The sequence below is a fragment of the Acomys minous genome (assembly GCF_964271855.1).
Source record: "Acomys minous genome assembly, chromosome: 12".
Taxonomy (NCBI): Eukaryota; Metazoa; Chordata; class Mammalia; order Rodentia; family Muridae; genus Acomys; species Acomys minous.
In genome coordinates this window covers 22857713-22885706 of record NC_140493.1, presented here as the reverse complement: position 1 = coordinate 22885706, position 27994 = coordinate 22857713, and the positions used below count along the sequence as shown (strand labels likewise).

Sequence of the window (27994 nt, the reverse complement as noted above, 5' to 3'; positions counted from 1 at the left end):
GTGGCGCATACCTTTAATCCCAGCACTTGGAGGCAGAGGCAGGTGGATTGCTGTGAGTTTGAGACCAGCCTGGTCTACAAAGTGAGTCCAGGACAGCCAAGGCTACACAGAGAAACCCTGTCTCAAAAAACCAAAGCCAAACAAATTTTAAAAAACCACCCGAAATGGGGGCCACATACAGACACATGCGCGCTCTCTCTCTCTCTCTCTGTCTCTCTGTCTCTCTGTCTCTCTCTCTTTCTTTTCCTTCTCTACCAGCCTACTTCTAATGGACCATATGCTTTATTAAAAATAGTTACAAATGCCATCATCAATCTGGGGACTGGAGGGACTGCAAGGAAGGAGGGGTATTTATCCCGCCTCTGAGGTCCTCTCTACCCAAATCCAATACCATACAGGACTGGCTTCGAGGGTCTCAAGGGACCAAGCCAGCTGGGTTGGGCTGAGACTGGAAAGAGGGTGCACAGAGAGGGGTGGTGGCTTCTGTCTCACAGGTAGACATGGGCAGAGGTGGACTTGTGTCTCCATCTCTTCCATTTATAGATATTTACAAAAGAGAGTCAAGAGCACAGACCACAGTCATGCAAAAGAAACACACCCCTACCCCTCCCGGGACCCACCCTGCCCACCCAGAACCCCATGGTGCCCACCCTCCCCCAGCAGTCCAGCCGCCTTCCCCAAGGTCCTGAGAGCAGAAGGGGCCCATCCTTGAAGGGTCAGTGGGAAAAAGGTGGAAGATCTGGGGGGCCCAGAGCCACCCGTGGGGGAGGTGCCAGGGGGCTCAGGCTAGCAGGACTGAGTTCCTGGGTCCTTCCCTGTCCTGGGCTCTGCAGTTCACAGGAAGGGATCTCCCAGTCTTTAAAGCCCCCACCTTCCTCCAGGTCCACGGAGCCAGGTTCAAAACTGTCCTGAGAGCGGGAGGCTCATCCGAGCACCCCAGCCCTGGCAGAGGCAGGCTCTTGCAGGGATAGAGGATGGCAGGGCCTGGAGGTCAGATGGCAGACTCCCTGCGGTAGGAAATATTGTCCAGTGGGAGGGTGGCTTGCATGCGCTCCAGATCCAAATGGCTGCCGAACTCAAGCATCCGAATGATGCCTGCCTCCTCTTTGGAGCCTGCCTCCAGGCCCAGGCCCGCAGCCACGGCTGCTGCGGCAGCAGCCTCCTCTTCCATCTCTTCTTCCTCCTGGCTCATGAGGGCCAGCTCATTCTCATAGCAGAAGGCACTGGGAGGGGGCGGCGGGGCGGGCAGCACCGTGATCTTGCTTTCCTGCAGCTCGCGGGCAGAGCAGCAGGGCGTGCCAGCTACCTCGTAGGTCTTGTGGAACCGTGAGTAGTCCACCTTGTAGTGGCTCTTCTCCTCGAAGACCACAGGCTCGAACCGGTGACCCCACAGGATCTCACTGGCCAGGTAGGAGCTGCGGGCCTGCGTGGTCATAGCCGTGGCCTCCACCATGCCCTCGAGGATGACCACAATCTCAAAGTCTTCCGACTCCAGCTCCTCCTTGCCCATGCCATAGAGCGGACTGTCCTCATCGATTTCATGCACGATGATGATGGGTGACACCAAGAAGATGCGGTCCAGGCCGATGTCATAGCCCACGTTGAGGTCGCGTTGGTCCAGCGGCAGGTACTCGCCCTCTTGGGTCATGTAGGGTTTGATGAGCTGGGCCCGGACATGGGCCTCCACAATGTGGCTCTTGCGCAGGTTGCCCACCCGCCACATGAGGCAGAGCTTTCCATCTCGCACTGAGATGACAGCATGGTGGCTGAACAGCAGCGTCTGGGCCCGCTTCTTAGGCCGTGCCATCTTGGCCATGATAGTGCCGATCATGAAGGAGTCGATGACACAGCCCACGATGGACTGGACCACTACCGCGATGACCGCCAACGGGCACTCCTCTGTCACGCACCGGAAGCCATAGCCAATGGTCGTCTGTGTCTCCACTGAGAACAGGAAGGCTCCCAAAAAGCCGTTCACGTGCATGATGCAGGGTTTGGGGGCCGTCGGGGCTGCCCCGCCATTGCCCCCCGGGCCTCCTGCAGCAGGCACCGAGGGGCTGGCCTCCAGGTCGCCGTGGAGGAAAGCAATGCACCAGAAGAGGAGGCCGAAAAAGAGCCAGGAGACGAGGAAGGCCGCAGAAAAGATCATGAGCATGTAGCGCCAGCGCGTGTCCACGCAGGTGGTGAAGATGTCCGCCATGTAACGCTGGGACTTGTTGCTCAGGTTGGCGAAGTAGACGTTGCACTGGCCGTTCTTCTTGACGAAGCGGTTGCGGCGTTTCCGCCGGGGCACGTGGGCCTGCCCGTTTCGGCTGTGTCCGTGCATGGCCTGAGGCCGGCGTGGTTACCTGGGGAGATGCAGGGCCTGCAGAGAACAAGGGACAGGTGAGGGGCTGGAAAGCGAGGGGCTCCTGTAAAGAGACCACCCACCAGGCTTTACACAGGACCTCAAGGCTTCCTGTGACCCTGATTGGTGGTGGTGGGGGGGGCGGAGTGTGCCAGAGGGTCGTTTTTGAAGACCAGACCTAAGCCCGTTCCAACCCCCTGGACTGGGATCCACTCAATGAAGAACAGGATCCAGTTCCTAGACCCTGATGCTCAGTGTGGGGGCTGTGCCATCTTGTCACCATTCTGGAAGCTTCTGTTTGTGTGTATTTTCTACTTTTGAAGCAGGGTCTCAACCATGTTGCCTCAGCAAACCTGGAACTCATTATGTGGACCACCCTGGCTTCAAACTCAGGAGATCTACCTGCCTCCGCCTACTGCATGTGAAACCAAACTGGCGTAGCGCTATACTCACCCTTCAACTTCTGACTGTCATCATCATTGTTGGGGGAGGGGAAGATGTGCTTGCCATGATGGGGGGAGGTGTGCTTGCTATGTCGCGGGGGGAGAGGCATGCTTGCCATGATTGGGGGGGAGGTGTGCTTGCCATGATGGGGGCAGGAAAGATGCATGCTTGCTGTGATGCGTGTGTTAAAGACAAGAGGACAATTTACAGGAGTCAGTTCCTTTTTCATCTTGGTTTCCAAGGCTCGAACTCAGGCTGTCAGGCTTGCAAGCAAGCACTTTTATCCGCCACGCCCTCTTGCCAACCTCTTTTTATTTTCAGTGGTGCCAGGATTGGGGCCAAGGGCCTTCGGGTTGCAGCGAGCACTCGGCCTCTGAGCCGCACTCCCATCCTGATGTTCATCTCCGTTCCGTGTCCTGCGGGCCCAGAGCTTTGAGCCCATTTGCCTCCCAACTAAACCTTCGCAGCGGGGGCTAGAGAGGTAGCTCTGTGGTTAAGAACACGGGTTACTCTTCTAGAGGACCTGGGTTCAATTCCCAGCACCTACATGGCAGCTCACAACTGTCTGTAACCCTAGTTCCAAGCGGCCTGACACCCTCACACTGATATACATGCAGGCAAAACACCAATGTATGTTGAAAAGAAAAGAAAAGCTGGGCATAGTGGTGCATGCCTTTAATCCCAGCTACTCGGGAGGCAGAAGCAGGTAGGTCACTGTGAGTTTGAGGCCAGCCTGTCGTACAAATGGAGTCTAGGATAGCCAAGGCTACACAGGGAAACCATGTCTTGAAAAACCAAAAAAAAAAAAAAAAAAAAGAAAGGAATGTACCCTCTGTACCGACTACCTATGGTTGGTTTTGTTTTTTATTTTTTGTTTGTTTTTGTGGTCTTTCTGTGTTAGCCTTGTCTGTCGTGGACTTGCTTTGTAGACCAGGCTGGCCTCGGAACTCACAGTGATCTGCCTGCCTCTGCCTCCCGAGTGCTGGGATTAAAGGCGTGCGCCACCGTTACTTTCATTAAATTTCAGCTCATCCACTGTATTGGTTTCACAAACTGTGGCTAACAGTTACCATGGAGTGAGTGTCCCCAGACAGGGTGCCACTTATCCCCACATTCCTGCCCTGTCTCAGACTTGCTAGGAGGAGGACAGGGCTGACCGACAGTGACAGGACAGTGTGCTGGTCAAGATGGAGGAAGGGAGAGCCCTGGACCTTCTGTCCCTGTCTGGGCACATGCAGCTGACTGAAAGAGGGAAACTGGGCAGCTGGAGAGACAGTGGATCCAGACTCAGGATGTGCTGCCTTCCGGGAGCTCCTGGATGAAGTCTGGGCATAGGTGAGGCACTTGCCACTTTTGCCGCCTACCCAGACCACTCAGTTTCCTCATCTGCAAACCGAGGACGGAAATCCCTACCGTACAAGACCCTGGAAGACAGAACCCACCAACCCACTACTTCCCGCTTGCTGGGCGCCTGTGAGAGGCAGGCGGGCCTGACTGTGGTTGCCAGCTGTTCCAGCAGAAGCTTGTCACCCCCGTGTGGCATGCCTGTGAGCTGGACACACAGAGGGCACACTCTCTCTTCAGTGTTCCCTGCTGTTGATGACTGAGCCCAGGAGCTGCTGTCGTCTGGGTTGGGGGGGAGGTGGGGAGCCAGAGGCCACACGGCCAGGACCCAGCCTGGGTTCCCGATAACATCTTGGCCTAGAATTATATAAGTCTAGAAGCTTCTATTTTCTGTTCTATTCTTCCTGGTCTAATTGTGCATCTGTGGCAATGTTTACACACTTCCCTGGTTCAGGACAACTCGGTTGCCGCAGCAACCGGTGCAGGCCAATGCTATAATTTAGATATCAACAGTCTCTTCCCCTGCCTCTTTCTCCAGAGTCTCCTTCTCCTCCCCCAGGCCACCCTACCCAACCCTGCTTTTCTCCTGCACCCCACCCTACCCCACCCCAAGGGACTCCCTAGGTCAACGTTCCATATCTGCCATGTGACTTGGTGGGACCTTAGTTGCCTGACCTGGAACATTAGGTGTCTCAGGTATGGCCCAGAATGTGATGATGCTGGCCCTATGATGCTCCTAACTTTTTATTTTCATTTGTTTGTTTGTTTGGTTTGGTTTTTCGAGACAGGGTTTCTCTGTGTAGCCTTGACTATCCTGGACTCACTTTGTAGACCAGGCTGGCCTCCAACTCACAGCGATCCGCCTGCCTCTGCCTCCCAAGTGCTGGGATTAAAGGCGTGCGCCACCACCGCCCGGCGTGATACTCCTAACTTTATCTGGGGTTCCCCTGCTGTGTTCTACCATGCCCAACCCCTTCACTAGCACCAGAGACACAGCTGAGGGACACAAGGTAGCCACGTTCAAGACCACTGTCTTATAGCTGAGGCCAAAGAGGCCGGGAAGGAGCCATTGGAGGTCTCAGAATGAGGCAGGTGGGACTGCCCTGCCCAGGGTGCTCACACTCACCCTGATATGTTGAAGGATGGGCCTTTGCCTCTTCTCCTGAGGGGCCAGGGGGACCGGAGCCAGGAAAACGTAGATACTAACCCCACCATGACAGGGTCTGAAGCATAGCCTATGCCTCCGCAAGGGAGAAAGAGGGCAGGGCCAGGCACCTGAGCCTTTGATGGATGAATGCCACTAGCTGTCCGAAGAAGATCCTGCCAGAGGCTCCTCTCAGGGTGCCAAGGACCTCCGGCTGTCCGCTGGTAGGACCAGCTCATTTGTGAGGGTCCACCCTCACAAGGGGCCCTGGGGTGAGCAGCTGAGGGAGCCCCCATGCCTCAAGGCTATTGGAGTTCCCTCCCTCAGCAATGCCAAGGGCTCTCTCTGATTAGTGGGTGAAGGTGAGGGAGCCTCTGCCAGCAGCCTCGACACTCGGAGTTGGCCGTATCAGGTACTCACCTCCCTGCTCAACAGGCACTCTCCGGAACCTCCCATCACTCACCCCATAGTTCTGCGGGCCTCCGTGCCTCTCCTCAGGACCCCAGCAGGCTCTTGGAGCAGCTCCCGTGCCTGCCTCATGTTGAGCTCTTAAGGCTCTTGCTCATCCCAGTGCTCAGCTGGGTTGGCCTCTCAGCTACAGAGAGGAGTGGCTGTGTACAGTCTAGCCTCCTGAAGACCCTCCTGTTCTGACAAGCAGCTGCCGTTGCCGCCACAGGCGTGAAAAGTGCCAACTGGGCATTGCGTCCACTTGATAACTGTATGGGCATGGCCAGAGATCTTTCTCTGATCACAGGAGGCTTCTGGGAAAAGATACAGACGCCAGAGGGAAAGCTCAAAGGGGAAGGGGTATGGATGACAGGATGGGACACAAAGCACTGATCAGCATCGTCCTCCTTTAAGTAGAGCCCTGCTTGTCCAGGGAGCTGTATGATCTCAGCCCATACCGTCTGGAAGGCAGGGGACCCATCTCCAACCTGTCCATCAAGGATTCACTAAAAGGATGCCGGCTGTGTGGGGGAAAAAAATAAATGAAAATAAAAAGGCTGGACCCCTCTGAACTGCCTTGTGGAGGGACGCCAGGCAAGTCCTCCCCTTTCCCAGCCTTGCATTATCCCCCCAAGCCTGGGGCCACTTGCCTTCTTTTGGGGACTTTTTAAGGCTATGGAACTTGAAGGAAGACAGTAGAAGCAGGGGAAGGCCATGTGGCCCAGCCTCCGAGAGCATCCCAGCAAACTGGGCAGCGTGCATGGAGACACTGGCCTTACTCAGATTGCATCTTGCTGTATGTGTAGTGGCAAAGGTTCTTTTAGGAACCTCACAGGCTGTGAGGACCGCCATTCCTAGCCGCTCACCGCCACACACATCCTGGCTACCCATGACAGAAAGAGTGAGCAGATGCTATGCACTACCTCCCTGGGAATCTCCCTTTGGCCTCGCCAGCCCCGAGAGCAGATGGGCAGAGTGCAGCAGAAGGCATGCTGCGGACAGCCAGCCTGTCAAGGCTATTTATCCTATTATGAATCTTCTAGGTCCCTGCTGGTGGTGAGGCAACATGGCTCACTGGAGGACTCACACCTCAGTCTCAGGGCCCTGTCTCTGAAGTGTTTGAGTGAAGGAATGCTCCGGAAGTACAGGCTCCACAGCAGCCATGGCGTGGCCTATCTCACCGAGGTATCGCTGTGTCTTTGTTCAGCTAACATGTATTTATTAAGCAGCTACTGAAACACAAAGGGTTTCCGGCTGCTGTTTCCCATCTGGGCTGCAGAGCCGGAGAGAGAAGCCTGGGGGTTGCACAGCAGAAGCAGCAAGGTAGGACTCTCTCTCTTCTTGGTCCCCAGATCACCCTTGCCCATGCCCTTCCGGGGCCCTGGGCCCTGTACCCTTTTATCTGCTGTGACATTCTGCTTAGCCTAGTTCCTCTGGGAACAAGCCCCCTCCCTAACTCCCCCACCCCTCACTGCCCTAATTGCCCTTCAGGTCGGCCCTACTTTCTCCGTGCTCCTTCCCCTTGCAGTCTCGCATCCATTTAGCATCATCAGATCAACTAAGGAAAATGACCTGCTGGTTGCATTCATGTGCTTGAGATGTCAAGACTTGGCTCTAAGACTTCTGCTTTGGGACTTCATTTCCCTACCTGCACACAGAGGCAATGGTCCTCTGACCTCAGCAGGCCATCCTTAGGATGATTTTTGAGAACCACTGGGGACAAACCTGATGGTGGAGGGGCCAGCCTGCAGGCTGCCTCAGGTAAACCTCCAAAGGTGACAGGTTGGCGGTGACTAAGATACAGTGACTCAGGGACACAGAACAAGAGCTGCGAGGGGACTTCTGGCTTGATTCTACCACACAGGTGCTCTGGGCAGACCCACCTACTGCTGCCTGCAAAGTAGGGACCTTTCACGACTCCCTGGCGAGAGGGGATATGTGCAAGCTGTCTAAGACAACGGAGGGAAGGGACTCTTTGTAGTTCCCTGAGCTTTTCAGGCAGTCAGTGGGAGTCGGGTCCTGCCTCTAGAAGGTGGGCAGTTTCCCTTGGGGAAGTGGGGAATCCACACCGGCAGCTCATATCCTAACCCTTGAGAGTGCCCTATGCTCCGGCTTTGAGGCGTCCCTGGCTTGGACTTGCTGGAATAAGTGGGCAGGCCTTTCCAGTTCATTCTTCAAAGGCGGCATGGGAGAACACACCTTTAGTCCCAGCACTCTGGAGACAGAAGCAAGCAGATCGCTATGAGCTGAAGGCCAGTGAGTTCCAAGCCAGCCAGGGCTACACAGTGGGACAGTCTCAAAAGAAACAAGGGGGCTTGGGGGCAGGGTGTCACCCTCTGCAGGCCCCTGTCCTGTTCCTCTGACCCTGGGTAGTCAGATCCCTTTATCTCCATCTTTCCCTCCCAATGATGACACCCCAAGGACAACTGTGATGTCGTCCATAGAAACACTGGCCATCTTCTTTGTCCACGGTCTCCTACTGGCCTGGGGGATCCACACATAGTCTGGGCTGACTGGCCAGTGAGCCCCAAGAATCTTCCTGATTCTACTGTGCCAGCACTGAGACTACAAGCACCTGCCACGACACCCAGCGCTTTATGCAAGTTCAGGGGCTCAAACCCAAGCCCTCACACTTGCGAGGCCAGCTCGCAGTTGACTGATCTCTCTCTGGTCCTTCCCGGTCACGTTCTGTGTGACTTCAGGTCAGATACTTGACCTCTCTGGACTCTGCATGCCTCATCTGTACGGAACACTAATATGGATCTCACCAGGTAAGACTGTAAGAATAAACAGAGTGTGCTGGGCCATGGTGGCGCACGCCTTTAATCTCAGCACTCGGGAGGCAGAGGCAGGTGGATCGCTGTGAGTTCAAGGCCAGCCTGGTCTACAAAGCGAGTCCAGGACAGCCAAGGCTAACAGAAAGAGACCTTGTCTCAAAAAACCAAAAAAAAAAAAAAAAGCCCAAACCAAACCAAACCAAAAGAATAAACAGGATGGCACACAACACATGCCTGCACAGGGTAAGCGGCATGTATGACTGTGTATCACTCAGAGAAGGAACACTCTTGCTCTGAGATCCAAGGAGGAACCTCAAGACCCAACCATAGCCACCTACATCTCACCCAGAGAGTATCCAATGCCCTGAGAGCAAGTGGCCCTGGAATCAACTCACACAGAGTGGACTCGGCCAGGTGGGCTCTGGAAGGTTTTCTCGCAGCTCGGCCTCAGCATCTCCACTAGCAGAAGGAGCATAACAACCCATTCCTACCTGCAGGGTGGCTGGATGTCACCAAACTGTAGGCCACACAGTGCCAGGCATGCTGCTTTCCTCCAGACCCTGGAGCCCCTCAGCACACCGCCCCTCCCCCTGGAGCAGCACTATCATGTGGCAGGGTCCACACAGAACATTTAGCAGGCCTTCACTCCAGGCAGGAGCCATTCTGAGTGCTTTGTGCCGATCGATTCCTCTCAGCCCCGTGGCGACCTCGGGAAAGGCACCGTCATCATTCCTGTTTTAGAAGCAGGAAAGCCAAGACAGAGAGGGTTGCAACTAGCCTGGAGTCTGAGGCCAACCTGGGCTACACAGCAAGTTACACAGTACAGCTTGGACGCAAACATCCCTAAGAGGTCCCTGGTCGTTCCCACCTTTGAGGTCTGAGGCTCCAGGTATGGTAGGGTGAGTAGGGAAGCAAGAGGTGACAACAGTGGCTTGGAGCTAGAGAGAAAAAGGGGGGGGGGGGGCTGGGAACACTCCAGACAAGGCCCACAGGGTTTGGCGGTGGCTAACTGGGTGACAGAGTAGGTGACCTTGGGCCCCCAGCAGACGGGAGCTGTCCAATAGGGATTAACTGTGAGGCTCTAGATCTCCTGGATCACCATGCAGAGCAGGTAGCTAGGTGTGAACGCACAGAGGAAAGCGAGGGTCTCAGACCCACTGGGGGGAGCTCAGGCAAGGTGACCCCCCTGACCCACTCAGCCCACTGACCCCTTTTATCCAAGGCTCAAAATGCCTCCTGGGTCAGGAAGAGTGAAGCTGGAGACAGAAAACAGGATCATAGATGGCCCGGAAGAGCCCACATCTGCCTTGTCCCTGCCATCCACCTGGGTGGACTTGAGCACTCACTCACTGCCTTGCCCCTGGGTCTCAGCAAACATGGGTGTGTGTGTGGGGACTCCTGGAACTTTGAGGAGTGGATACTGGCTATCCCCTCAGTGCACAAGCTGCCCCCAGCAGGCACCACATGCAGAAGAGGCTCTAGCACAGCACACTGTAATCTCAGCATGTGGGAGGTAAAGGCAGGAAGATTAAGAGTTCAGAGTCATCTTTGGCTCTATAATGAATTCCAGGCTAGCCTGGGCTACATGAAACCCTGTCTCAAAAAGGTAAAAATAAAAGCTGGGAGTGATGGCATAGGCTTTTTAATGCCAGCAACTTGGGAGGCAGAGGCAGGCGGATCTCTAGGAGTTCAAAGCCAGCCTGGTCTACATAGAGCATTCCAGGCTAGCCAGGGCTACATGGTGCAGTGAAACCCTGCCAAAGAAAGAAAGAAAGATGAAAGAAAGAAAGAGGAAGAGGGAAGGAGGGAGGAAGGAAGAGAAAAAGGGAAACGAAAAGAAGCCAGAAACAGTATAAGAGGAGGGTTAGGGTATTCAGAGCCAGGGCGGTGCCTCATCCTGCCTCCTCCCCTACCCTGGGTACCATGATACTGATGCTTGAGCCATCTCCCAGCCGGAGACCATCACACAGTCGCACGCATGCACGCGGGGAGCTAGGCAGGCAGCCTTCTAGTTGAGGCGCAGCTTGGAAGCGGCCCAGCTGCCCATCCACTGCACCACGCAGCCACAGAAGCCAAGGAGGCCGCTCTTTCGGGAGCCTTGTGGGCCTGCGAGATGTATTTTTAAGTGAAAAAAAAAAAAAAGGCAACAGTGATGAGCGGTGAGTAGAGTCGCTACCTCGTGTGAAAAAGAGGAGTTTATAGCTACGCATATTCTTCGCTTCTTCTCTCTCCCAGCTTGTCTGGATGGAGACCCAGGAAACTGGTGACACCGACTGCTCCGAGGGAGGGGGAGCAGGTGGCTAGGGATAGAGGAGGGTGGCAGAATACTTCCCTGCTTCTTCATTTGCCTTTTAATTTTAGAACCATATGAGTGTACCACCTATGGAAAATACCCATGAGTTTTTTTTTTAAATTAGCATGATGTATGTGTGTTTGTCAGAGACGGGCCACAGCATTCATGAGGTCCTCAACAAATAGTATGATCCCAGACAGCCTAAGAACACGTCCCCTAGGGGCTGTGGGGCCTTGGGAGACAGATCTTAACTTCTGAGTCACATCTACAAAATGAGGAAGGATCATACCTGCTATGCAGGCATGGTGCAAAGATGAACAGTGGAGGGCGAGGGGATATAAACTGTAAAGTGCAGAGGGCAGACAGTGTGCACGGCAAGGTGCAGCCATTCTATGGGTGTGTGTGTGTGTGTGTGTGTGTGTGTGTGTGTGTGTGTGTGTGTGTGTGTGCGCGCGCGCGCGCGCACACACACATGTATGAGTACGCACTTGCTCTTGTGCCTCCTGTGAGCGCATGTGTCTCAGAGGGGCCAGAAGTTCACATCAGTTTTCTTCTTCTACACCTCTCCGCCTTATTTTTTGGACACGGAGTCTCACTGAACCCGGAGCTCACTATTTTGACTGGCCTGGCTGGCCCGCAGCACCCAGGATCTGCCCGTGTCTGTGCAGGGGTAACGAGCACACTGCCAAAGCTCTCGTTTTTACATCAGGTCTGGAGATCTGAACTCAGGTCCTCACGCCTGCACAGCAAGCCCACAAAAGCCCCTTTGCCCACCAAAAAAAAACCCTTCTTGAAGGGCGTAGCATATACCTCCCTCCAGTCTCCCCTCTACCGGCAAAGGAGCCTGCAGTCAGTCCCCACCTTGCTCCCGACTCCTCCAGGCCTGAGAGCCCTCTCAGGTTGCATTCCTGCCCCCACTTCTATAAGCCACACCCCCTGGGAGCATAGGCTCCGTCACCAGTCACCACCACCAACACCCCTCCATCACTGACCTCCCTCCTTGGCTCCTCTACAGCCGCTCCTCCCCCCTCCCCTCCCCCAGTGATCTCATCCAGTCCCCGAGCCTTAAAATACCAGCAGCCACATCTCCCTCAGAGCAGACTCACTCTGAGTGTCTGCTGGATGGTGCCCATTGCCTCCCGCCTTCCCCTCCTCAGCCTGTGAGGGCTCCCGGGGTGGCTCACCCCCACAACCTAAGGGCAGGGAGAGAATACTTTCAGTGAACCACTATGGACATGCACCGGCCATGTAGTGGTCCTCATTCCAAGCTGGAGTGGTCCTGATTTTATCTCTTATGGGGAGCTGAGGAACAGGGCCCACAGGCCGGGATGCTGGATGCTCTATCCCATGTCCACAGATTTGAGCCCAACCCACAGCCTCCTCCGGGCCTCCCCAGCCAAGGATTCCTATCGCTTCCCAGCTCTGCTTGCCCCCTACCCCCACATCCCCCAAGGTGAACTCTGGGCCCAGATAAGCTTTTGCCCTCACACTGACCTTGCCCCCTCAGTTCCCTCCCCAAATCCTCGCCACATAGCCATATGGTCTACCTCCCTGTTCCTTCTAACACATCAAGTCTCCCTGCCTTGGGGGCCTTTGCGCTGGCTGTTTCTGCTGTTCTCACTGAAATTCTGTGGCTCTTTAGCTCCTAGCCCCTCCCACTGGAGTTCTGTCTTAGAGGCTTTAGGTTCAATGATGCCTTGTACTTTCCTGCCGTGCCCTCCTCTTCCTTACAGCCCTTGTGGACCTTATGTCATTGGTCCACCCAGGCAGGGCTCTTGACTGATCACATTGAGTCCTGGAGCTGGGCATGCAGTAAACACTTCACACACAACTGACAAGGGACAAGGACATGAGACCCTGTGCAGCCTGTCATAATTCCCCGTGAAGGGCCTGAGCAGGGCGATGTCACAGAATGTGACAAGCTATTTTTGATGCTATAATGAGGGAGCAGAGGTGGCCCCAAGCACAAACCAGGAGGACCTTCTGTGCCATTGCACCATAGGACACGGCACAGAAGCTGTGAGCAGAAGGGACAGGGGACAGGACGGCTCAAGTCTCAGACCTCTGCTCCACCTCCACAGAGCCCTGTCCTGCATGTCCTGGGGCCAAGGGGTGACAGGCATCCATCCCAGCCATGGGATCCTGTGCTCAAAGGGAGAAGCTTGCAGAATGATGGTTTGGGAGGTAGGGCAGGGCCTAGAAGAGAGGGCACAGCAGAGGCCTCAAAGGGCGAGGGGCTGTGGTCACATCCCAAAACTGTTCAGCCACAGGCAAGGGACTGTGGCCAAGAGAGCATCTACCTGTCAGCTGAGTGCGGACTCAGCTCCATGTACCCATTCACCACCTAACAGCATCCTGAGCTGGCTCAGCCCCTGCCTTCCTACCTGGCTTGTCTGCAGCTATGCTCTGCAGCGTGCATGGCGGGTAGCGACATCTTGAGTACTCACTATGGGCTGTGGGACAAGCAGCGAGTTCTGAGCTGGGCATGGTGACACATGCCTTTAATCCCGGCACTCAGGAGGCAGAGGCAGGCAGACTCTGAGTTCAGGACAGCCAGGGCTACCTAATGAGACCATGTTTCAAAAAGGAAAAAAAGAAAGAAAGAAAGAAAGGAAAGAACGTAAACTCTGAGCAGGCCCGCTCAGCTCGGGTCTTGTGAGGTGATGCGTCCTGTGCCAGGACAAGAGCCAAGGAGTCTACACAGTCAGAGGCCTAAGAAAGGGTCCCTGGAAAGATGTCCGAGTTCTAGAATGCAGAGGAAGCTGGGCAAGACAGAGCTTCAAATACGGCTTAGGTAGGACTGAGGCCCTGGGGACAGCTGGCTACGGGTGCGGAGAGGAGGGTATTTCAAGGCAGAGCAGCAGCTTCCTAGAGGTCTTGACACTTGGGCCCCCAAGAGCTGAGGGAGAAAAGGGAGCCACATTATCCACAGACTCTTCTACCAGTTCCGTCTTCAGGACCTCTACAGAAGGCACTGACTTTTCCAGCTCCAAACAAGACCCAGAATAAAAACAATATACCATGTATAATGTATTATTAATATATACATGTGTGCCTGGTGCACATACACATACACCAATGACATCCTGAAAAAAAAAAAAAACAACCCACTTCCCCTCACACATGCCTAGTGTTCTACAGGCCAGTCCCTGTCCGTGACTTGGTCATTAATCTCACTCTGTAGCCCAGGCTGGCCCAGAAACTCACCACATAGCCCATGCTGGCCTTAAACTTGCAGCAACCAAGCCTTCTGCCTCACCCCATCAAAAAGGGTTAGGATTAAAAGTTTGAGCCACGTCGCCTAGGTTTTTCCTCATGTGCCCTGCGCTGAAGAGTGATGAGAGGGCTGACAACTGGCAGAAATTGGAACTAGGGTCTCCCTCAAAGCCAAGTCCGGTGGTCTGGGCCTGTCATCACAGCTACTGATGAGGCAGAGGCCGAAAGAGCACAAATTTCAAGGTCAGCACGACCTGCAGAGTTCAAGGCAGTCTAGGCGACTTAGTGAAAAAGACGTGGAAGGGGACAGGGGGGCAAAGGATGCTGCAGCAGCTGGCATGCTTGAGGCCTGGACTTCAATCCTTAGAGACCTAACCAAGCAAACAGGAACACCTGCAGGGTCTGCCGTGGGCCCTGGGAGGGAAAGACGCGGGTCTCATTGGAGCCATAGGAATACTTGAGGCAATGGAACATTTGTGACCCCCTCCCCCCCACTGCGGTCTGTACAATACGTTCATTTGGGTTCTGGGTCCCTTCCATTGCCCTGTGCCAGAACTCTCTTGCTCTCCCTCAGCAGGTGCCATTTGGCGTTTGCTCACAGACCTCCCAGGACGGGCAGCCCACTTGACTGCGAGGAACGAGGCTCAGCTGGCTGAGGGGTTCATCTAAGGACTTGGGGACCCAGGACAGCCCTGAGATGTGACCCTGGCTTCTCTGCCCTAGCTGTATCCTCTACTCTCCTGCTCAGTCACTGTCTGGTGTCTGGGGCCGGTGGGTGGGGGTGGGGGTGGGAGTTGGGGGGATGGCCCTGGTGCCAGCTAGGACTTCTCCAAGGTCAGGTGGTAGCCTTGATCTGCAGCTGCAAGCCCTGGTGCCCACTACTGCAGGTCTGAGGACAGGAAGAGAGAGCTGGGGTTCAAGAGCTGGGCTCAGCAAGGACGGAGGGACACCAGGTGACTAGAGACAAGGTATCTGAAGGTAATGGCGTCTGTCTGCCCCACTGACCCCCATCCTATCTGTTCCCATATCAATGACCTTTCAATATGGGTAGGGCAGAGAGGAGGGATCAGTCAGGGAAGTGAGAAGAGGCCAGAGGAGGAAGCCTGGTGCCCACTCTGCTGCTTCCTTGAGATGGCAGGACCCCACGGGACACCTGTCCCATCCTCCTTGTCCCTTCTCATCCCTGCTCCAGTGACAGAGAAGGCTGCAAGGGAAAAGCTAGGCACACCTTACTGTCCCAATGTCCCCACTAGTGGCCCTCGCTTCACAGACCTCAGAGGACGCCCTCCCCCCCCAGAGTGACAGTGACCTGGCGAAGGTCACAAAGGCTTTGCGAGTGGCTGAGCCTTCCTCCTACCTCTATGACAGGGTCTGCTTCTTTTCTTATTTCGCATCTGCGGACGCGCCCAGGAGAGGAACCCGGAAGGAACCATTCCCCTCTCCCCCTCCCTTGGTCCCCAAAGATATAGGCACCTGAAAGGAGGGGAAGGTATCTGGGTGGGGAGCCCTGGAGGCCTTTAGGAGCAGAAGCAGGACCCGCTCCAACTCTGCCACCTTCACTGGGCAAATACTGTCTAATGCCATGAAAAGCCCATGTGGTCCCTGGACTAACGGTCCCAGGTGAGTTGCTAGAGGAGGAAAGGTATAGGAGACAGGGCTAAAGCTGAGGTGAAACTTCTTTTCAGCCCCATCCCAGGAGGTTCTCTGGCTGCATCTGCACACCCCAGTTCATCCCTGCCCAGCTGGAGCATCCTCCACCCCCCACCCCGGCCCCCAAGAATCTTCAACCCATGCTCTCAGCGGTAGATCACCATGACAACACCACCTCTCACAGCGTGGCTCTAACAGGGGTGAAGAATGCAGAAGTTCACCTTTCTTGGTAGCCTATAAGGGTCTGATGGTGTCTCTCCCAGGGGCACCTCACGTCACTCTGCCTGCTGAGGCCATGTGTTGGCTAAGGACTGACCACAGAGAAGAGAAGAGGAACTGGGGGCAGGGAGGGCGGGAGAGAAAGAGAGAGAGAGAGAGAGAGAGAGAGAGAGAGAGAGAGAGAGAGAGAGAGAGAGAGAGTGTGTGTCCTGGGGGAGCAGCGCCAGGTTGGAGGCAGGAGACCAAATAAAGGGGGAGTCTGGGGTTTTTGGCGGATGACATATATGTAAGTCCAAAGGACATATGTGGGGCCTGGGACAAATTCTATTACCAAGCTTCACTTTTCTCACATGAAAACAGGGATGTGCCGAGCGTGGTGGCCCCACGTCTTCAATCCCAGCACTTGGGAGGCAGAGGCAGGCGGATCACTGTGAGTTTGAGGCCAGCCTAGTCTACAAAGCAAGTCCAGGACAGCCAAGGCTAATACAGAGAGACCGTGTCTCGAAAAACTAAAAAGAAAAGAAAAAAAGAGAAGAAAAGAAAGAAAGAAAACAGGGATGCTGTGCTCATGGGGCAATGCAGAGCCCTGACTGAGACTGCGTAGAAAGTCCAGCACCTCCTGATTGATCGCTCCCTCCATACAACCTGTGAGGGCGGGAGGAGCAGCAGCTCAGGTGGTAGAGTGACACCTGTCCAGCATGCATGAAACAGCCCCCAGCGCTGTCTAAGCCAGACATGGTGGCCCTCAGGAGGTGGAGGCAGGAGGATCAGAGGGCTGAGGTCACTCTCTGCTACATACAATCTTTATGTCACCAAGCAATAGTACCATCACCCAGGCAGGGTTCTGTGTGCACCTGTTGCACGCAGGTGGGAGGTGGCTGTGAGAAGGTTATGGTGAGAGTCCTGTAGTGGTAATGGCCCAGCCCCAGAGTCCCCTATGTCCCTGGCCTGTGTGTCCTGAAACAGAACCGTGGCTTCAGAACCGGCCAAAAAAAAAAAAAACCCTCACCTATCCAGTCCCACATATTCTCAGCAGCCATGTTCTCTCATGGAGCCTCAGTTTCCCCTTCTGTGAACTGAGAAGTAACCATGCCCTATGTCTTACAGGCTCGCCCATGAACCAGAGGTCAGTCTACGGGGACTGGCCCTTGCACAGGCCCTTGGAAGCAGGGGGTCATGATCCAGAGCTAGCCCTAGTGTGAGCCCCCTGCCCTCCCATGCCTCACCCCACCCACCACCCGTGAGCGGAGCGCGTGCGCGCGCACACACGCGCGCGTGCCTGTCGGAGCGCGCACGCGCTTGTGTGTGACTCAGGCTCTATTCATAGCTGAGCTCCACCAGCTGCAGTGTCACAGGCAGAGGGGCCTCAGCCCGTGTTATTATTACAATTACCATGTGAATTAAAAGTTTGAGCAGCGATCAGCCCACGTCGCCGCTGGGGAAGAGGGAGCAGGAGAAAAATAAAGATGAAAAAGAGGAGAAGAGCTGTGCCTGGAGATCACCCCCCCCCACACACACACACACCCCAAGAAGGGCTGAGTCCGTCTGAGGAGGGTTAACAGTTATGCCAGCCCCCAGGGTTCCTGCCTGCCCCTTCCAGGGCCTGGGGTCCTCATGAGGAGGGAGGAGCACTCAGAGACACACAGCCCAGTGGTGGTTACTTGAGGGGCAAAGAGATTTTTTTTTCTTTCCATAACTATGTCACCTCATTGGGCAGACCAAGCTCAGAGAGGGCAATTGTGGGTGGACCTAAGGTCACACAGAGAACTACCATCAGTCTCTTAGACTGTCTCGTGCCAGACAAGTGTCTCATGCCACAGCTCCAAATCTCATCAGGGCCATGATGCTGAAATCTGCAGGTGACCTGAAGGCAGGGAGCCAAGCCTACAATCGGCACCCACCATGCCTGCTTTCTCTGCTCCGTGGAATGACAGAACCTGGCTCTTCTGGAAGTCCCAGCCTGGAGCCGCCAGCATCTCAGGATTCCGAACCTATATCCACATGGCAAGCCACCATCCATCGAAGATCCCTTCCCCTCACCCACTGTGAGTGCAGGGGACAGAGTCCCGGGCCAGAGAACTCTGATGCTCTGGTCACCTTGGGCCAGCTCACTCTTCCTGTCTATACAATGACCTCTCCCCAAGGGTTCATGACTGTGTCTGTCTCCAGGACAGGAGCCCCCAGAGGATCCCTGAGGGGGCGTCAGGCTGTGGGGGCGACAAGACCATCTCTTGCCAAACCCCAGCCCAGGGGAGGAATATTTTCCACTCTTTCTGGGGAAGCCCCAGAGGCGGCCCCCATGGAATCAGATCAGTCTAAACTCAAACCCAGTCCCTCCATACTTGCTTGCTGTGTGGCCTTAGGCAAGTAGCACAGCCCCTCTGGGCTTCAGCTTCTTTGTCTGTAACGTGGGGAAGGTACATCATCAATGGAGGGCTGCTTCCTGCATTAAGTAAGAATCTGTGGAAAGCCCTGGCCAGCCACTGTATCTTCCAGGTGCGGAGCGGATGAGTGGTACACACGGCCTCCTAGCACACCTTTGGGAAATATCATAGACCCAAGGACTCCTGAGGTGGGGATGTCATTCACAGTCACCAAAGTCACCAGGCAGGAGGGCCAGCCCTACCTGATCAACCCTTGGAGCAGGATGCTCACTTTCTCACCAAACCTTGGGTACCCCCGTCTTTCTCCTGGATAACAGGCCGTCCCTCCGGCTGACTCTGAGTAACTTGGCCAGCTCAGTCCTTGTCACTAAGCCTGTCTTCCCATCTATAAAAATGAGTTCTTCCCAAGAGGATCCTTGAGTGGGGGGCTGTCACGTTGTTGGGGGCAACTAGACCATCCCCTGCTTAAAACTTAAAACTTGGCCAGGGAGAGGAATATTCTAGAATCAAATATTCTTGCATGGACCGGAACTTTTTTTTTTTTTTTTTTTTAGCGTAACTCGAAATCCAGCTTGTCCCTCACAGGGACTGCCTAAGATTAGTCTTCAAGTGAGCTCTAAAGGAATCCCCCCCACCCCACCCCACACCCAAGAAGAGCAAAGTCCCCTGGTGGTGGAGTTGGGCAGGGAAGAAGGAAAAGGAGAGGAGGGGCTAGGCCCTCAGGGCTCCTGTTCTGCCTGGCCACAGCGAGAAGAAGGTATCTCTTGCCTGCCAGCCTCCAAGAAGCACCTGAGAAGTAGGAGCTGGAAACCTGCTTCCTCTGCTCCCAGAGGCCATCACTGTGGCCCCAGGACCCACATCAACCTCAGTTTCCGCTTTTGTGTAATGACAGCATCAGACCAATGACACAAGCACCGAGTGTCTACAGGCAAAACACTAGCCTCCCACAGCGCCTGTGGCCCACGGTGGCCAAGGTGGCCTGCCCCCTACTTCTGGCCATCATGTAGAGGGCCATAGGACCCCTACATTATCTGTATTATCTGTGGCTTTCAGGCCAGGGCCGGGCAGTCTCTCCTGTACCACAGCTCATGGGGAGGGCCCGGGTGGCCACCGTCCCCATGTCACAGGTGAGATGGAGGCACAGGAAGGGAAGCTGCTGCTCAAGGTCATAGGATCCGTCCTGGGCCCTGGAGAGCCAAAGTGGCAGAGGGCACCTCCTCTCAGGGGAACCCCCAAAACTCCAAATGGCCAACACTCACCATACAAACAAACGTGCACTCTACCCAGGGGGATCTGCCCAAGGTCACTCGGCCAGGCCATTGCACACGAAGTCCTAAGAACTCTCTGGCCTCAGCTAGCCAGAGGGACAAACAACAGGGCCTGGCTTCGTGCCCTAGCCGTGGGGACCTCCCCAAGATGGGAGTCCTGATCCCACCTCTAGGCTCAGCCTGGCCTTCCCCAAACTGCCCCCTACATCTAAGAAGAGCAAACAGGAGACAAGCAAGAAAGTTGAAGTCTGGCTGCCGCCCTTCCACCTCCAGCCTGGCCCGGTCCTTGGTCCCTTTCCCCTCCCTCCCCCAGTGCAGGGGGGGGGATCAGGCGCTGATGTAATGCACTCGGCTTCTCGTTCCCCCGTGCCAATCTCAGAAGAGAGACGACAGATTGCGTGAGCCAAATTTGGCTTCCTAGGGGGAGAGGCATGAAAAGTGGAGATGTGGAGGAGAAGAGGAGCCTAGGGAGGTACCACAGAAGCCCCCCCTCTGCCCAGCAGGCCCCCCCTAGGTGCCTCCTCTTTCTCTTCTTACACTCCCATTCTTGCCTGGCCTGTCTGGCCAGCCTGCACCCCCTGCAGGCCGGCCAGCCTAAACCACCACGGACCCTCCAAGGCTGGGTGCTGCCAGTCCGCGCCCTGCCCCCCCCCCCCAACACACTGCTCCAGCTCCATCCCCACCGCTAGTTTCCTGGTTACCATGTTGCTGGTTGTCATGTCGCTTACATGTCCTCGTGACTCAGTGGTCCCCGCAGAGGGGCCCCCTCCTCCTCACACCCCCCTTAGCACTCGCCCCCGCCTCCCCCAGATCCACATTAAGAACCAGCCCGCCCTGTGTAAGCCCACACAGTTCCTCCTCCCCCTCCTTCTCATCCTGAGCCTGAATCTTCCCACAGCATCCTAGAGTGACTTTGTCCTCCAATCCACAAATGTCTCTTGAGAACCTGCATGCCTTGGCTCTGCGCGCTCTTCCCGGGGCACCGACACCGTGTACGGGGCACTGACATCCCAGCGAAGTCCTCCGAGCTGCACTCCCGGTCTCCACTCGTACAAATGGCGACTCAGAGAAGTCAAGCCAACTGCCCAAGGTCACCCCAGCACAAGCCCACGGACATTTCTGTCTGGCTAGTCACCTCTATGTCTTTCTTTGTCCCCCCACCCCCCTTGGAGATGTTTCTTTAAAGGTAATACATAGGATCGTTAGGTACAGCTCTTAAGTCCCAGGTTTCCCCTCTTATGCCCAGACACCTCCACTATTGCCAGTCTGTATTTCCAGCCATATGCTTGCGACTGCTAGCTACTTATTTTCCCTCAGAGTAAATTGAGTCCTTAACTCCCATCTTCCCAGGCCTTTACCAGCCTACCAGGCTGTCTTCTGCTTACAGAGCTCAGGGCCCTGCATTGGAGGTCAGTGGGGCAGGTTTGGTGTCCGCATTCCACAGATGTGTTGGCAGAGGGTCAGGGAGCACAAGTTGCCCAGTATGCTAGTTTCTCACCTAGCTGGGCTGATTCCTGAAGCCTGGATCAAGGGATATATAAGGCTTGATGCCCAGCATGGAAAACTCCAGAAAGAGAGACCCTTCTCCCAAAGGAGGGAAGAGCTGCATGTTCTAGGTTCAGCCCTCCAGGCTTCAGCCCCATGGCCGGCAGCTGCTGCTTTCTACCATGTTGCATGCAATTCCTTGCCTCAACTGTCCCATTTCCCCCATTTGCTCCCCTCAGCAGAAGCCAAGCAAAGGCTCCTAGCAGTCCTGGAAGGTGCAAGACTGCATAGCAGTGGGGGTGGAGTGGATATTGCAACCCTGGGTCCAGCCCCATCTCTGTCCAGGGCAAGACACTCCCTCCCGTCCCGTCCTGTCCCGTCCCCCCACCCCACCCCCCACACTTTAACCTACTACTTGGCGGTCTCCTGCTCTTGAGGCCCTGTCTGTCAGTGCAGCCCAGCCACCCTGCTTGTGGTGCCGAGAGGGCACTGCTGCCTGTTTCACTGGGCTACCTCTCCCTGCCCTGAAGCCAGGGTCTCCATGCATAGTTTGTGTGTGTGGAGGGTTGGCAATAGGCTGGCTGACCCTGGTTAGCAGGCATTCTGCAGGTGGTGGGGGAAGTTCTCCCTGCTTGGAGCTCACAACATCACTCTTTGCAGAAGAAAAGCATTTTCTTCCTCTCTCTACAGCCTCAGTTTCCACCACTATAAACTCCCCCGGAATGCATCATTTACTGCACTCTTCTCACATACCCTGGAGTTATCTGGCACAAGGCAGGTGCTCAACACAGCAGAAAGGGGAGGGGGGGTTGTCATACTCAGAACCATTCAGAGGCTGCAGGTGGGAGGTGGGAAGCAGAGACACCCCCTTCCCACCTTGCTGCAAGTCACCTGCCTTGCAGCTCCTGGCATGGAGGTGGGCGGGGGCAGGGAAGGGCCATCTCCAGGGCAGGAGGTCAAAGTCTTTCATCTATCTCCCTTCTTTTGCCAACCACAACCCACAGGCGACGCTCTGGTGGCCAAATGGACAGAAAGCGCCAGCTCGTGGAAGTCACAGGACCGCACAGGGATCCTTCCAGGACCCGGGTCAGGAAGATGGGTGCAGGACATCCAAAGGGGCAGGACAGACACTCCCTCGGCTAGACAGACACTGGGACCAACTGACAGAAGGACAGCGCTCGCGTTGAGCGAGCCCGAGCTTACCCCGGGGCGCAAGGTCTGAGGAAGGTCTGGGTAGCTAGTGGCCGCTACATCCCCCGGCGCAGTCCAGCGTCCGGGGCGCGGGGCGCGGGAGCCGCCTGCCCGCGATGTGGCCACTGACCCAGGCGGCCAACGTGGGTCTTGGGGTCTCCGTGCCGTCCCGCGCCGCTCCCTGTGCAACTTTCAGCGCTACTCCGCGCCAAGAGCCGGGCGTTGCCCGGGAGGCAGCATCTTGTAGCCCGGGCTTGGGTCGTGGGGTCCCGGGGCCCAGGGCGCCCCGCCGCCCGCTGTTACCCACAGTCCCGCGACCCTCTCTCTGTTCGGCTCTGGGGTCTCCAGGCTCTGTGGCCACCTCGCGCCTGCCACAAGGTCCCCGCCGCTGTGTCCCGGTCCCGCCTTTCCTCCCGCAGGGCTGTGGCACCTGGTCGCCGCGCTCCGGCCCCCTGCCCCGGCGCAGCCTCGCCTGCCTCCTCGGCCGGCAGTGTCCTTCTCTGTCGCCGTCCCTCCCACTCCCGCCGCCGCCCCCTCCGTCTGGGTCCCGGTCCTCGCCGCGTCCCCGGCTCGCCCGGGTGCCCGAGCTCCCGCCGCCAGCGGCGCGCCGAGAACTCTCAACTCGCAGCACGCGCCCGGCTTGGGAGACTTTCGCCCCTCCTCACACGTGACCCGCGCCCCGCTGCGGAGGCTGTGCGCCCCGGTTGCTAGCCCCGGGCGGACCCCGCCCCGGCCCTCCCAGTGCACCCGGCCCACGCAGGCAAGCTACTCTCGCCCTGGACCGGCGACTCCGACGGGGTGGGCAGGGGCGAGAGGGGCTATACCGTCCGGTTCTCTCATAAATCCTGCCCGGGTTTTCCTCCTCGCCCCGCAACGCTCCTCCCGGAACCCGTTCCGAGATTCCGCTCCCTGGTTTGCGAGGGCCCCAGGGGCAGGTGGGGAGGGTTCTAGGAGCCCAGGAGTGGGTAGGTGGGAACTCGTCTTGTGTGTGTGTGTGTGGGGGGGGGGGGAGTCCCGTTGGCCCTGACCCTCTCCTGGGCAGTCTGCATTCTCTCCCAAGCGCTAGCAGCTAAGGGCCCTAAGAACCCCCACTTTATGAGACAGAGGTCGCTCTTTTAGAGGGACCCTAATAGTCGCCTAGTCAGTAAGGCTCCGGTTCACAGAGGAAGAGATTGAAGACACGGGGCGTCAATAAGTTTGCAAAAGATCACCCAGTAGAGTGCAAGTCAAACAAACCCTAGTCTCTGTTTTCTTCTTCAACGTGTATATGTTTGTGCCTGTGTGCGAGTGTGTGCAGGTGTGTATGTGTGTGTGTAGGTGTGTGTGTGTGTGTGTGTGTGTGTGCGCGCGCGGGCGCGCGCGCGCGCGCGCAGATGCCTGTGATCCCCTGGAACTTGAGTTATAGGCAGTTGTGTGTTGATACGCGGGTGCTGGGAACCGAACTTGGGTCCTCTGCAAGAGCAGCTCCTAACTTCGGCGCCGCCGTCTCTCCAGCTTGGGAGAACTGATTGATGGAGTCCAATCTCTTTGGCCTCCTGTGCCAAGCAGACCTTTCATGACAAGACTAACGATGCACAGAGCACAAAACCATTTTCTTTTCTGTGGGCTCTCCCTTTCCCAAACAATCTGTGCCAACTCCTCAGTGTGGTACACTGTCAGGCTCCCGCGCACACCGTATATTCACACATGTCCTCCCAAGGCCCACGGATTCCAATACGTACCAGATGCCTTCACACCTCTCTCTGCTTGCACGCTCTGTTCCCCGCCCCCCGTCCCCCCCAGATGCCCTTGGTCTTCTATACCACAAATAATTCAGTACTCATTCATTTAGTTGGCCAGCGCTGGGGGCCATCTATTACCAGGCCCTGGACTAGACACAGGTGTGCTTCTTCTTTGACGAGTCTGAAAATCAGACCAACCTGGCTTCAGAAGCACTTAGAAACAACACGACCTTGAGTGAGATTCTCTATGAACTGCCCACGAACTGTGAGCACTAACACTCACACTGGCAGCAGCTGCTCACTACTCCATCCTCGCATTGCAGACCTTCACCGTTCTCCCTCCTTACCCTGCTGTGCCCTCAGGCAGACAGCCTGGACTGATGTTTGCTGGCGTGTGTGTGTGTGTGTGTGTGTGTGTGTGTGTGTGTGTGTGTGTGTGAAGTGTTCACTTAGCAGCCGACGTTTTTGATCTACTGTACCTCTGTGTGGACTGAAAGCAGCATGGTGGAGGGACAGCAAATAATCTGCCGTCCCAGTTGTCCCCCTCCCCCCACCCCCTCAGCCCCCCCACCCCCCACCCCTTACCCATGGCTTCCCCTGGGGTGGTAAGTGCCTGAGAGAGAGAGAGAGCAGGAAGTGCACAGAATCAGGGATACCGAGGTCCTGCACAGCTGCTCCCCAAGGCTATGTGTCCCTCACCAGGTCGCTAGGCAAAAGTCTGAGGGAAGGATGCTGCCACCTTGCTGGGCTTGGGCTGCACTCTGGGGTGCTGAGTCCCTGGAAGGCGGCTGGGCTGGAGCTGGGTAAGAAACAATAGGAAGGCAGTTCCAAGGCAAGAGAGGTCCAGGGACACCAGGAAAGAGAGTCCTTCTTCCAGCAGCAAATAAACACCCCAGTGACCCTGGGCAGGCATTCTCTTTGCTCTGGCTCTTGTTTCTCCCTGTGTAATGTGGGGAGAATAAGACACCGCCCCACTTTGAGCAATTGTTCTGAGAATGACTGAAGGCTTCAGTAAGGCCATGTCATGGTCCAGGAGCGTATGCCCTGCTTGATATGGGAGGTTGGAGGACTGCAAGTGTGTACATGTGTGTGTGTGTGTTTGAGCATGTGTGTGTGTATGTTTGTGTGTGTGTGCATAAGTGTGTGTAAAGGGTCTTGGTCCAGTAGCTTATGCCCACTTGATATGGGAGGTTGGAGGTCTGCCAGTGTGTACACGTGTGTGTATGTGTTCGAACGTGTGTGTATGTGTGTGCATAAGTGTGTGTGCATAAGTGTGTGTAAAGGGTCTTGGTCCAGAAGCTTATGCCCTGCTTGATATGGGAGGTTGGAGGCCTGCCAGTGTGTACGTGTGTGTGTGTGTGTGTGTGTGTGTGTGTGTGTGTACATAAGTGTGTGTAAAGGGTCTTGGGGAAAGGGAGGAGAATGGCTTGGGCGTTAGATCCTGTGCGACCCTTTGTTTAGTTGCATATCTTCTCTGGACCAACTTCTGAAGCCTCCTCCGTAATGGGACAGTCTTCTCTAGCCCTGAAAGGCAGTGGACTTGTCTTCATCCAATATAGAAGCAAGCCTTGACAGGGCAGCCTCGATGGCGTGGGCAGGATTGGGCAAGCAGTCTGAGACTCCACAGACTCATCCCACGAGCCTACCATCATCTCAGGCCCCCAGAAAGCACTGCCTCAATCTCTAGGAGAATGCTATGCTTCAGGGGCTACAGTTCCTGTGGGGACACTGAGGCAAAGGATGGTGCCCAATGCATAGCTTCAGTGGCCAGCGACAACTAGAGCTGAAATGCGACTGTCCATTCCTTGAACCACAGCCCCCTATTTTATCTCCCCATTGAACCTCCCAATTTTGTGAAGCCGAGGCATTGACTCACCTCCTTTCCTGGGTACAGAGACAGACTCAGGTATAGAGAGAAAGCGGTTTGCCTCAGCTCACTTGAAATAAAACAAATGCAGAAGCCAGGACGGAAAGTCAGTTTGAGACCTTCCTGGGTTCTACAGAAGGGTCACTCCAGGTTGGCAGAGAGCTCACTAGCTCACCCACTGTGGGAGACTGCTCAGGCCTCCCTAGTCCCACGGTGGTCTCCTGAGCCTGTGTATAAGGCTGGGGAGAGTGAGGGGAAAGGGGAGCTGACTGGTGGGAGAGCTGGGGTTAGGGGCGCACCTAGAAATGTCAGTTATCCCTCAGTTCAGAGGTTTTCTTGGCTTAGAAAGTTTCTGAGAGTCCAGCCAGCCTATTCCACAGATGAAGCAAACTGAGGCCGCTCAGCTGTTTAGATGAGAAATCAGATCAGGGCACAGCTGGCCTGCTTCAAAGCTCCACGGTGCTGATAGCTCCGAGAAGAGAGGTCCTGAGTGGGGAAAGGGCTTTTGGGGGGGTCCAGAGGACCAGCATCCAATCTGGTACGGCAGCCCTTGGGATGAAAGGCTGTAGGGGTCTTTCCCACCCTCGGTCGCCATCCTCACCCACCACCCAGCACTCAGTCACCAGGGTGGAATATTTTAGCACCTATAGAAAACCCGCCACAGACGGCAGTGGCAGCTGTTGCTAAGGAGATGCTCCCAAAATAGCCCCCCTCCGCCAACCTTTCCTGCTGCTGCTTCTGCTGTGGGGAGGGGAGGAGGCCAGGCAGCGAGGGGTGTCACATGAGCCCTGGCCCCAGGCTCACCCATCCAACCTTGCCTCTGGTGGCAACTATGGCCACAGACCTGAGCAGCCACAGGTCTTTGGAGGGAGCAGAAGCTGGCCTTTGCCCGCCCACTGGCCTCAGCACAGCCCTTAGCTGGGGAAGAAGGTCACCAGGTGAGCAGAGAAAGAAGGGGGAAGCCTCTACTCCCAAGACCCTCAGCACATCCCGTATCACTCCTATACCACAGCACCTAAGAATCCAGCCGCTAATACACATCCACTCACACATACCATGAGCACAGCCCACACAAACCTATCGAGATATGCATCCGCACCAGAAAGACACACGTAGATGCCCAATAAACACATATGCCAGGAATGAGCAACACACCACATGACACTCCACACAGCCATAAATACACACATTCACATACACAGACTCACACATCCATCCAAAGTGCACACACACACACACACCAAGGCCTGTCTTGCCAGCCACCCAGACACACACCCATATATCACACACACATACACACACACACACACACACACACACACACACACATGCCTAGTATATGACTCTCAAAAGGCGTTCTGTCCCAAAGCAGCTCTATCCAGGGGCAGGTTCCTGGGGTTCACACAACCTCCATAAGTGAGGAGCTTGGTCTGTTCAGCCACAGAGGAGGGGAGGCAGGTGGGTGAGTAGGTGAAAGGGCAAACCTCTGTGAACCACTCTACACCTGGGGCACACAGAGTCTTAGGTCCCAGGAGATCAGTCTTGGGCTCTGTCCGTGGGGAGAAAAGAGAAGAGGGCGGACTCACCTGCTGGCTTGAAACCTCTAGGCATGGAAAGTTCTGAGACCAAGCTTCAGGGTGCAGCTGGCGGTCACAGGGACTGCCCTTGGGGCTGGAGTGACGGACAGGACCAGGACAGAAACGGAGATAGCCCTTGGCATGTGCGAGGCACTTTGCACTTCGACGGCTTCTTTTAAACTTGGTGACTATTTCACACACTTGGTGAGAGCTAATTGGAGACATTGATGGTAGTGTTCCATCTCCTAGCCCTGGAGAGGAGCGGGGACTTCAAGACCACACAGCAGGTTATTAATTGGGCTAAGTCTCTGATCCTTGAGGAGGTACCTGTGGCCTGTCTTCTACTTCTCAGCACAGTTCTCTGTTGGGTTGCCAGCCACCGAGGGCAGGGCCTGGCTTTGCCCACTTCACCCAGTGATACTGGGGTGCAACCCAGCCCTCCGTCTCCCCACCTGGAAAGCAGGAAAGGAATCCCTAGGAGGGTTTCCAGCCTCAGCAGGTGGCCACACTGAAGCGCAGATGACTCTAGGACAAGGATGAAAGGCAGCAACTGTCGCCCTCCTCACTTGGCCAGCCGCGATCTCTCTCCAGCTTCGCTCCGTGGCTCGGCTCCAGAAATC

At 55.8% G+C, this 27994-nt stretch overlaps 1 protein-coding gene across 2 annotated transcripts; it reads right to left on the bottom strand.

Moving 5' to 3' along the window:
* Positions 1-650: 650 nt before the first annotated feature.
* Positions 651-27994, bottom strand: KCNJ4 (potassium inwardly rectifying channel subfamily J member 4). Of its 2 annotated transcripts, none has more exons than XM_084750365.1 (2): positions 27384-27994; positions 651-2365 (listed from the first exon to the last, which is right to left on the bottom strand). In XM_084750365.1, exon 2 carries the CDS (start codon positions 2324-2326, stop codon positions 992-994), a length of 1335 nt encoding a protein of 444 aa, XP_084606491.1. In that variant the 5' UTR covers positions 2327-2365; positions 27384-27994; the 3' UTR covers positions 651-991. The 2 variants fall into 2 exon arrangements, with proteins under 2 accessions (XP_084606491.1, XP_084606490.1); XM_084750364.1 differs by lacking the exon at positions 27384-27994 and adding an exon at positions 22222-22774.

Coding starts and splice junctions, on each gene's coding strand:
- KCNJ4 (XM_084750365.1), bottom strand. CDS start 2,326: ATGCACGGACACAGCCGAAACGGGCAGGCCCACGTGCCCCGGCGGAAA.